This window comes from Sprattus sprattus (assembly GCF_963457725.1).
Source record: "Sprattus sprattus genome assembly, chromosome: 6".
Taxonomy (NCBI): domain Eukaryota; kingdom Metazoa; phylum Chordata; class Actinopteri; order Clupeiformes; family Clupeidae; genus Sprattus; species Sprattus sprattus.
Genome location: NC_137925.1, coordinates 5,036,282 through 5,048,389, shown reverse-complemented (window position 1 = coordinate 5,048,389; position 12,108 = coordinate 5,036,282). Strand labels below are relative to the sequence as shown.

Sequence of the window (12,108 nt, the reverse complement as noted above, 5' to 3'; positions counted from 1 at the left end):
ATTAAGTCAGAGTGGGAGAGTTTATCAAGCCTTTAAATCATCATAAGACAACAAAAAAAAGGCATCCACTCAACACTGCAGAATGCATTATAAGGCTATGGAAGCTAACAGTGGATGTTAACAATGGCAATAACAGATGCTCTGATGAATATCTAGCTAATGCATTTAACAGCTAAAGAAACTGCTAAGATAGTTAGCTAGCTATTCATCTGCTAAATTAGCCAGTGTGGATAGTTAGGTTACAAGAATACTGCAACTGAGCATGACCCTAACATGCCTAGGTGGTAAGCAAGCTTCTTTTCAAAAACATTACAGTTGTGTGGCATGTGGATTTCCCATGACTTTCACAGACAGAAATTGTGTTCTGTGGAATCCCCAGTAGCATAGAGATAGTTGTAAACAGTGCTGTAGTGGTCCCTGGAGAAGTGGGTATACTCTTAATTTAGCAATTTTTTTAAGCAGCCCATACCGGACAGGATGAACGCCCTGTTTTGAGAAGTGGGTATACGCAATGCTTACTGAAAAATAAGTGGGTATACTCCGTATACCTGCGTACACCCTGGACTACACCACTGGTTGTATAGTATGAAATGCCTGTCTGCCAAATCGTGTAGTGTCATAACGTGGCTCACAGTCACCTGTATTAACACGCCATTCTTAACCACAGCTTTGTTTTCTTTCGGCTGAATGTTGTTTTTATGGTCAGCACTCAGACTCGATCTAATAAGAGTTCACCAAAAGCCCTCTGGCTCTTACCACTTCCTATAGTTGCAGAGACTCTAGGCCCTGGTTCATTGTGTTCATTTTGTTGTAACATTTCAGGCTTTGTTAATGGGCCATGTCCACAAATATGAGGAGACTAACTGTAAGGTCAACTCTAAGGTCAGCCAGTCATAGTAATTCACTACATTAAAATATTTAAAAATATACTGTATGTAAAATATATATTTCGTGTTATTTAATGTCACTCGTGCTCAGCTCAGTGACATTGTTACTCCCGACAACCGCGTAGGGTAACAGACGGGTTGTTATTGCGCTGAAGTAGGAGGGTAGCGTCAGCAGAGTACTACAGGAGATTATAGTCTGGTCGTCTGCACCACTACTTGGCTCACTTCGCTTTTGCGTTGGAGGGAACAGTGAGTGAACCCGTTGAACCCGAGCTCAACCCGGCTGGCGTAAGCTAGAAAACCTCAACGAGGCTGGCGCCCCGGGGTGAGGACAGGGTGCGAAGGGTGGCATCAGGTGCAGGAGTGTGCTGTTGTCTCACCAATCTGGCTGATGGCAAGCGTGGGTGGTGGGGAGGGGCAGCAGTGAGATGAGATGAAGCACGGCTTGTGGTTAGCTGCCATTCTCACAAGTCTCACTTCCTCTCCTGCGGCCAGGCTGCTTCTCACGCGAAGCCTGATGCGTCGCTTTCGACATGTGTCATTCAGCGCACGCTGGGCCCTGCCACCCATTCAACTCATGTGAACTTAAACTTTGTGCTTTTGTGTTTCCCTCTTCTTCTTTTTCGAGAAGCAGACGGGGATCAGGTCTGTTTTTCTGTTGTTGGTGATGGAATCCCCTGTGTTTTTCATTTTTTCACTTTGTTCTCCTTTTTTCCCCCACCGAAAAATCTTACGTCTGTGTTAGAGAAAATGTCATTTCTGTCTTTATCGGTCTTCCTGCACTGTTTCGGCCATCTTTAACCCTTAAATCAAGGGTACATAATTCTTCCATAGTACATTGACAGCTCTTATCATCTTGACATCCTGAATGTCACCAGTTTTATTTATAGTGCATGCATTTGAATATGTTCACTCAGTGGTCATTGACATTTCATTCTCTCTCTCTCTCTCTCTCTCTCTCTCTCTCTCTCTCGCTCACACACACACACACACACACACACACACACATACACTGAATTTATTTGAGGGCAAGTGCATTTGTCCGTATGTGTGTGTGTGTGTGTGTGTGTGTGTGTGTGTGTGTGTGTGTGTGTGTGTGTGTGTGTGTGTGTGTGTGTGTCCCTAGGGAGGAGTGCCCAGTCTTTTCAGTGGAGCTGTCAGACTAATAGATTTCCTCCTCCTCTCTGTGATGTGTGTGAGGAAAAAAACCTTTCCCTGCTGGGATCTGCTAAAAGCAAAGTTTTTACAAGGCTAGTGATGTGTGTGTGTATTCCCCCGTGTGTGTGTGTGTGTGTGTGTGTGTGTGTGTGTGTGTGTGTGTGTGTGTGTGTGTGTGTGTGTGTGTGTGTGTGTGAGAGAGCCAGTGGGCGGATTGTGTGTTTGTGTCCTTGAAGTGTCTTCTTCTAGCCCTGTAGCTTTTGAGTGGGTCACAACAATGATCTGAATCTCTGAATAAATGTCTTCTAGCAGGGGTTTGCCTAGCCCTTGGTTAGTAGGCTATCATAGTCTTTGGTCTTTTTCCTAATGTTCTCGACTGGTATCCTCTATTCAAACAGAATATAGTACATGAATGGCAATAACACTAAACATAGCAATAGGGTAATTCCCAATTGTTGGTGTATTGTCATGTGTATGAGAACTGACCTCTTTAACATGGGTTGGCAACATATTACTGTTATTATCAGTCATAAAAATAAATCCTTTGGCCCACATTGAACCTTAACGTGGAAAACCATCTTCTACTTTGAGTGAGAGGGGCATGTGAACAGTGTTGCTCTACATGTCATGAACACACGGCGGTGAATGACAGACCAGGTATATCCACAGAGATTAGAGTTGAAGTTTTGAGAGCAACAAGCATCAGAGGTTCTGCTCTACTTTGAACCATCTAAAGATGACACCAGCTGGGGGTAGCTATGCATTCATATTCACATTCTGCCTGGAGGAGAAAAGAAGGGGCAGAGGTGGGCTAAAATGGAGATGAGAGAAGCATGCATTAATCATGGTGGTGGCTTATCTTTTGTTGTTATGTGTTTTGTGTAATTATATGTTTTTCGCATGGACTGACTGGGGAGACTTGTAAAAGCTCTACGTTGCCATCGTTCCTCAATAGAGCAACACCAACAGAATTACTTCTTTTAACCAAATATGCAAATTTGAAGTGGCACATGCAGTCGGTCAGTCGCAGGCGGACAGCCCGTCGGTACTGAAAGCACGAGCAGGGTACTGAAAGTACGAGGGGAAGTAAACGGCCACAGACAGGAACGGTGGTGAACAACATGTGCCCCAGTTTGAAACAGCAGAGGGGAATACAATCAGACAGATCTGATACAGAGAACAGATAGTCTTTGAAGAACAGATAAGCTGACTGGAATGACTTATTTGTTTTAACACAGGGGCAATCTTAGTTAATTAGTCCATAGGTGTGCATAGGGTATGGTATGTAATTATATCTTGTCATGACTGCCAAGCAGGGATGCCTACATGTGTACTCACTTACTTTATGATTCTATTTTCAGAATATTGTTTAAATGGTTAAGCAATTGCATACATTTTGCAAGGCCTCCACTAGCCAGCAGACTCATGGGAAACATGCTCCTGTTTTTGCTCAAGGGACTTATGCATTTAACATTAAATATGAGGGCTGGCAATACGTTCAGTGCATGTTTTTAACCGGGTTTACTTACTGTAAGCCACAGGCCCTGATGTTGGCAGAGTCAAGTCTCAGCCCTGTCTGCTGGAGTCACTGCCACCTGCTGGTGAGTTATGGAACAGCCTTGAAAGGTGACCAACATTTCTTCAACGCTCTGGCAGTTTGCTGTTTGATCAGATGGTGCCACCTCTTGGCAAATAGGGAGCAGGTCGCTATGGTAATGGAATGGTAACGGCTGTGGGTATAAGTGGTGTGTGTGTTTGTGTGTGTTTGAGGTTTTATTAATTTTATTCTCTATTATAGCCTATTTGCTATTCTGCGTTTTTAGTCTTTCCTTGTCTTATAGTCTTTCATTCAACGCTGCCAGACTTGTTTATGAGGCACTTTCAGACAAAATATTTATTATGGAAATAGTAATGTGATACTGTAAACAAAGGTTCCGGTCGTTTAAATGTCAAATGATTCATTAATATCCCTTGCCTGATGGTGTGCTAAACGTGTGAGATTTCAAGTCTTTGTGCTCGTGTTGGATTTGTGGACTTTGGCTTTTAAAGAATAACAGCCAAAGCGGATAAATATGACAAAAGTTGGTTTCACACAAATCTGTCCCATGTACATGTGCTAATCTTATTTAGTAAAGGAGCTTTACAGTGTTGTAAAAATGTTAATTTAACCTTCTTTAGCAAGAGTGAACCAGTTAAGAGTTTTAAGTCTCTGTTCTGGAAACTTTGCCAAGATAATAGTAATGGTATCATAATACTTTTTGTTAAATCACCTTACATGAAGAAAGAAAGGGAGCCATGGGCAGGTAGAGAAGCCTACCTTATGCCTGTCTCCCTGTCTCTTCCTGTTTGGACAGGATACACAGGAAGTCTGTGAAAAGTTTTCATAAAGGTCTTTGTTTTTTCTGTGCTACTTTTCATGCTTTGTGTCACATATATAACATCCCATAATAGTATATAATGGAAGGCTGGATCGATTTCTCCGTTGAAGAGTACGACACTTTTCAGCCACACCGCCATCATTGCAAAAGGGTTCTTTAATGCTGAATTTGCATGATAACTAGATAGTTAAATAATAAATTAAACATGATCATTTAGGATTATTAACATATTATGCTATTGACACATAAGAGTGATGTTGGCAGAAAAGGGGCCTTTTAGACCTATGCAGATATTCCATTCAAAATCAGCCATATCCAGCTTTACTAGACATTTACAACATGGCAACATATTTTATTATAATAGTCAGCATATTTGATCATGTCCACACTGAGGGACATAACTTAGTCCAAATCCCTTTGATTGCATAAAATGTAAAGTAAGTTCTCCTGAAAAATGGTCTAATGTGGAACGTTCGATAGGCAGATGGCCCAGATAGCCAGAGACTCTGAAACAGGCTTGGCCATGATCTGCCCTCGTGCCTGCCGCTCTGAGGGTTTCATAGGTCTCCCCTTGCTTGTTACGGAAGGCATGTCCTTTCCTCCTTGCTCCTGCCCTTTTACCATTCTCCTTTGACATGTTAAAATGACTAAACCACACCCAAACTGGAGGACTGACATCAGCTCTTAAAAGACGAGACAGGGCCGGCCATTTCTTTTACAGGTCTTGAAATTAGTTTTTCATAAAATATTATAAGCCATTGGAGCAGTGATGTTAAAAAACCAGAACCATGTTTTACATTTTGTGGGATATGGGAGGCAATAGAAAGAGCCATGAAGACAAAATTGTCCGTACATCATTTTAACCCAATAGTATTATATATTAGTATAATCAGTGGTGTAGTCCAGGGTATACGCAGGGGTATACCCACTTATTTTTCAGTCAGCATTGAGTATACCCACTTCTCAAAACAGGGTGTTTATCCTGTGCTGTATGGGCTGCTTAAAAATAAATAAGAGTATACCCACTTCTCCAAGGACCACTACACCACTGAGTATAATGTATTAGTATTATGTATTATAATGTATTAGTGTTATGTCACCTGCAGAAAAATACAAACGTCATTCATTAGCAGTAAGACACAAAAGGCAGGGATACATAAATAATGAATATGCTCAAGTCAACTGGATGTTGTTTACACAATGTGAAATGTTGCCAGAAGACTAAAGACGTGACCTAACGTCTTGGATTGCAGGCTTGTGAGTCACAGGTCTTTCACCACCGTATAATTCAGTACATTGCAATGTTTCAACAAGCTCTGACTGACCATGTTATAAGAATTTTCAGTATGTTTGTTCTTTTGTAGCTGAAGTACCGTCTAGCGGACTAGAATATCTCAAGAACAGGCATTTTAAACACGATAACTTGATCAACTGTTGCCCAATGGTTTAATTGTTAAATGTTAAAATGGCTGACGTGGCCTGCCTGGACTAAACAGCCCTAACAGAATCCGTTCCACATGGGCGCAATCCCCTCTCAAAGCGATGGCAGGGAGTCGGGCTTCTTCCAAAGTGATTAAGATTCTTTTTAAATCCTGGTTTCATGAAGCGCTAATCAGATACATGTGCTGAAGTCCCTTTTAGAGCGCGTAGCGCCCGTGAGGTATTTTTCCTGTAATGGCAGGAGCTATATTCAGATCGCAGGCCTCTGCCTGTGGCGTTGCTCCAGAGGATTATATTAGTTACTGAGCTCAGGCCAGACTTCCACAGATTCCTGTGGGCTTATCTCATGGGCTAGCCCTGAGCTGTGACCGCAGACTCATGAGAGGGGAGGAAAACACCGGACTGGCACCGTGGAATGGGGACACGGTGAAATAAATACCTTGTGTTCTTTCATGTATTATACTCTTGTTTTCCTTGTTTCACATTCAGTGTTTCAGATTTCAGTTTCGATAACAGTTTCAGTTTCAGTGTGTCAAGCACATACAAATGCAGATTTGAAGTGTTTATTTCTCTCATTTCAATTCAAATAAGTGTAACTCTGTACATTTTGGCTCGTAGGAACCCATCAACTCTCAGCTGGCTACACGTGGTGAATTGGAAGAACCGGAGGGTATTGTGCTCTGAAAAGTTCAAAAATATGCGTAAAAGCAGGGAGACACCTGAACATCGCCACACCGTAGGCCTCAGGGGCAGATTTGACAAACCATGCGCCACGGCAACCCAGACGTCATCCTCATGTCATATATAACATCCACGAGGCAAAAGTTCCAGGGCAACTACGTATATTCACGCAATGCAGCCTGCAAATGCGATGTAAATGGATTTGGTCAAACTGAATATGGCTGGTTTATGTGACACAGTTGTTTAGAATAGCTAAATAAACAGATAAAGGGGGGATTTCAATGGCTTGATAATTTAGGTTAGATGTTTTAGTAATGGCAAAATATTGAAATGATTTAAAATGTTTGTTCGTAGGCTTTTGTGGATCTGAGCTGCGTTTATAACAGCTGCTTCAATGTATCTGGAGATTCATGAGATGGCGTTCATTGATTTATTTCCAGCCTGTGAAAATAAATGAATATTCATCATTGTTTACAAGAGGATTCATACGCATAAATAATCCTCATGACAGTGGCGTGAGGCAGTCAGAAGGCTTAATGAGGCACTGACATCATGTTTGGTTTTGAAACCCCAGTGGACTCCTTTTCAAAGGGCTTTCCCACACAGTGCTCTGGGAGCATAGAAAACATGGCTCTCTATCAGTGATTCTGTGTATTTTCTCAGAAAGTATTCTCATGCAAGTTAAGTTTGGGTAGATAAAAAAGCGCTAAGTCTAAGGTATTATTACTGTTATTATATGATGTTTGTTATGTTTTTTTTTAACCAGGAGAGTGTTTACCAAGCTCTAAATACTGCCTTTCAGTGTATTTTACTATCATTAAGAATAGAGAACTGTATAGCGGTATACTATATGCTCAACAGGGATATTACCTACAATGGTTTAGTATGCAGGGGTGACACATTTGACATCTGTAGACAAAATTATCTGAAGGACATTAACTGGTATGTCAGGCAGACACAATACACCGCATCTACTGTTAGCCACGAATGCAAAATCTCAGTTCTTCGTGAGTAAACACTGTTTTTAAAACGTATATCACAAGTGACAAATTATGTATTATACTCCTGTGAAGTTTGGGAAGTGACATCACAAATGCCGACCCCATTCACGAGACTCCCGTATTTGTCAGTGTCCGCTAAAAATACCGTGGCCAAGACGGGAGCGCATGTGTGGCACACAAATCACAGCAGTGGCCCTGGGGGCCTTCAGCCCAAACAGAGTGACTAAGAGGCCAGAAATCTGACCCCAGTGACAGCGATGACCTTTCACGCTGACCATAATAGACAAGACACTGAGGGAATTGAGAAGATCGCTCAAACATAAACAGCGCACACTCATGTTGCCTGTTTTAGCACACGGCGTTCTTGCAAGCATGTAGGTGAGGAATGAAGCGTCTCCTCTTTCATGGGTGACTTCAGCGGGGCAAAAGTGGCAACAGAGGGCGTGGCCTGGCTGTCGCAGGAGGGGTATATAAACCTGAGAGCTTCACGGTCCACAAGCACACAACCAAGAGCTCAGCGAGAAGACACCAAGAACACCAAAGCCTTCCTATTGGAGAGCCACGATCGAGACCAATAAGACTGCGAAAAAAAACCCTGCAGTGATTCTCCACAAAACAATCAGCGAGCAAGACATTAGGAGTGTGAAAAAAAAAGACAAAGATGGCACTGTCAACTTCTGAGAGCATTTTCAAAGACGACCCCTTCTTCGACCAGGCCAGGTTTCTGTGGCCCACAATGCAGCGCTCCCCTCTCATGCAGCCCAGCAGACTCATGCAGGACGTGTCCAGCCAGAGGGAGGACTTCTTCAGCCGCCGAGCCCAGCTGGTGCAGGGCATGCGGAGCGAGATGAGAAGCAGCCTCCTGGGCAATCTGGGCAATCTGGGCGAGCTGTGCGAGGGCCTCCTCCACGCCGACCTCTTCCAGGGCTTGGAGCGTCTGCACTCTTCCTCACCCTCAACCGCCTCTTCTTCTTCTTCCTCCCCGACCACTCCCTTGAAGGTGGTCGCCAACACGGTTCAGCCGAACAGCAGCAGCCAGGACTCTGCGTTGACTATCAACACCCAGGGTTTCTCGCCAGACGACATCCGGGTGACGGTGTCGGGGAATAAGCTGGAGGTCATGGCGACCAAGCGAGCAGAGGCCGCTGATTCCACCTCCATGGCCAACACCACCTCGCGCTGCTCGGCCTCCGCCGCCTCCTCCAGGCAGCAGGGCTTCATCCAGAGGGTGGAGCTGCCGGTGGGCGTGGACCCCTCCGATGTCACCTGCTCCCTGGGGGAGGACGGACTGCTCCGCATCGAGACCCACCCGAAGAAGAAGGAGTTGGAGGAGGAGCAGGACAAGAAGGAGGTGGCAGCAGCAGCCTCAGAAGAAGAAACCGCGCCCGTCCGTTACAGAACCTCACTGGACTTTCCCATCACTAAGGGCACAGGCCCGGAGGTCAGCCTCAAGATGTCCACCTAGACAACGGGAGGGGGAAATTGTTACAATGATCTGATGCTGATATAAAGTGAATTGTTGTTTCCATTCTTGTTTTTGTCTGGACATTTGTATTTTGTAATAAATAAATTATTATTGAAATGTGGAAGTGCCTTATTTTAATATCTCACTTAAATCTTCTGTTAGACCACTGAGATGGTAAATAGCAATTTTTATAACAGACTAGTTGAATAACTTTGTCACAAATCCCAATGACACGAAAAAGGAACAAAATGGTCTCCAAGAGATGTTTAAATCAGCAACTTAATGTCACACAAATATGAATTTGCACAAGTGATCAACTTTGTGTAACCCTTCACAGTCCCTCTGCAGTTCCCCCCATCAGACAGATGATGGCGCTGCAGTCTCAAAAGTGCAGACCAGCTTGAGGCCTCCCAGTCTGTATCCCTTTTGAACCCGGACTTGAGAGGTTATTCTGTGTACATGGTGTATCATGGCAAGATATTCCTCTACGAGAGGAGAAAGATATTGCAGTCGTAATCTAAAAGCCCAACCTGTTTATGTTATAGTAGATAGGGATGTCATGTGGAACTATATAAGTAAGAAGAGTCTGGTGAGTCATACCGGGTAAGCACTCCTATAGATCATCAACAAAGATACATGGAAGTGGAACTTGTAGGTACTGCCCTTGGCAAAACCGTATGATCTGAGTGAAGTGTCCCTGAGCTGTCTGTCTGAGAGATCCAGAGTTCACTGGTAAATCCTGGTAGAGTTAAAACAGTGATGGAAGAAAATATACTATCATAAAACATCATGGAACAAGAACTTCTGTTTTGCCAGTGACCTAGGAGACCGTCTCAAATTTGCATTATATGTCTTATTCATAGATGGAAGAACACAGGAAGAACCTTTGGCAGCAAGGGGTTGACAATACCTCTACACTCTCCTTTGCATGAAATCCCACACAGACCACACATCAGTGGCATAGGAAGTGCCGTGGAAATGCATGCATAAAACATCACAGTGGACCTTAGAATCATCACTACCTACAGTAGGAACTTTCGAAACATACAAATTCATTGAACCGTCTTTGGCTCTGCAGATTTGTTGTGCGAGATGACAGCAGCTCTTTTGAAGGTGAGCGAGGTGAGAGGCCGAGACAGCAGCACAGGAAAACCATATTTTTAGACTTTGGTCTATAGGGGAATTTGGCACAAAGGGAGTAAAGAGGGACAGAGAGCTTTAAATGCTACCATCACATTCAATTCCCCAAAGGCCCTCAATCGGAGCCTACAAAGGATTCTCTGACATTTTCCGCCAGAGGGACACCATTTGTTGTTGCTGTGAAACAGGTACAAAACACAGCAGTTAATATTTTATGAGCGCAACCCCAGGCAACAAGATAGGTGAAGTGCACGTGGGAAACCACGAATGGCTCTTGCCTAATTTAAATGTCACTGAACCGGGTATTTTAGATCACAAACGGCCAACATCTCCTTGCAGAAGAGGAATATCATCACAAAACTCAAAAAAAGTTCTTGAAATATAATGACATTACTTTTAATTTGCTCCTGAATTCATGCAAGACTGCTTAATGTGTTTAGCAGCGCTTAACAGAACAGCCTAAGCCACACTTATCCCTTAACGGCAAACACCAGAAATGTAAGTTTTGATTCAAGTGCTTTTTGGTCCAGTGGTTATAAAATGTTTTCCAACTTAAAAGCCTTCACCCATGAACAACTCTCCTTTATCTCTGCGTTAAAAAATGAAGTTTATTCAGGTGTAAAATGAGTACATTTAGCTTTGAGTGTGTAAAAGATTAAAGAGTTTTTGGGTTCCGATTACTCACATTTTATGACATTTTCGATGATGTACATAATTGCATTTATAAAACACATTACCACCCAGTGTAACCACCGCAATATTATTACAATGCAATTACAACACAATTACAATTGCAATATTATTTACATAATTGCATCCCGTCTGCATACTGATAAGTCTTAAGCATCCCAGCGACTCAGCATACTTTTGTTTGTTTCTGTGGATCTTTGTTGCGTATCTTGTTTTGGAAGTGCGATACAACAAAAAATAATGTTACTGATTCAACTCAGATTACGTTAAATAATCCCGCTGGAGAAGAATAACATGGGTACAATTGAGAGTATCTAGCTGATACAACCATTCTTTTCTTTTTTCTTACCACGCCTGGAAGTATGTAATCCACCTCATTGTTACCGCGTAGGAACAAAGGGGCTTGAGGTGATGGCCTTCCCCTGGTAAAACAGTGATAAAATCAGCGCCAACACGTGTAGCAGCCCTCGTCTGCCACCGTGAATAATTTAGACGTTCTGACAGACGGTCTTGACCACAGTCTTTGTCAAACCACCCTCCTCACAATCAGCTCTGTTACATGGCTGTCTGGCGGCTGGGGGCTGTGGAGTCTGTAGCCAATATCTGACCAGGTCGTCATTCATTTGGGAGTGGAAAGGCCTAAAAGATCCATTCCCATTCTGTCAGTATTGATTTTGGACCGAACCGGCTCTAGTAAGGATGAACTGGTTGGACGGCCTCTTGAGTCTGGTGGCTTCAGAGTGGGTTAGTTTTAGGATAGGGTGTGTGTGTGTGTGTGTGTGTGTGTGTGTGTGTGTGTGTGTGTGTGTGTGTGCCCGACTTCACTCCTGTGTCTGCCATTGATCTCACTCTATCTGATTTCATCCCGACCAGCACAGACAACACAATCACAGACACACACACACACACACACACACACACACACACACACACACACACACAGCACACTCTGTCTTTTTCTCTCTCACACACACACACACACACACACACACACACACACAGCACGCTCTCTTTCTCACACACACACACACACACACACACACACACAGCACGCTCTCTCTCTCATACACAGATACACACACAGCACTCTCTCTCTCTCTCACACACACACACTCACAAAAAAGAAGGCTGTCAGATGAATGGCCAGACCCACCTATGCACTACACCCACAGTTTGTTGCTGATGGAAAATAGATGACATGTTCAGAATGTTCAACCTCATTATAGATACTTAATTATGCATATTAGGTTGAGCTGGAGGGGTTAGTG

The 12,108-nt window shown here is 43.4% G+C and overlaps 1 protein-coding gene across 1 annotated transcript; it reads left to right on the top strand.

Annotated features, from left to right (window-relative positions):
- Positions 1–8,057: 8,057 nt before the first annotated feature.
- hspb9 (heat shock protein, alpha-crystallin-related, 9) lies at positions 8,058–9,134 on the top strand. The gene has a single exon (XM_080841462.1). The coding sequence runs from the start codon at positions 8,207–8,209 to the stop codon at positions 9,008–9,010; it is 804 nt and encodes a 267-aa protein (XP_080697588.1). The 5' UTR covers positions 8,058–8,206; the 3' UTR covers positions 9,011–9,134.
- The last annotated feature ends 2,974 nt before the right edge of the window (positions 9,135–12,108 follow it).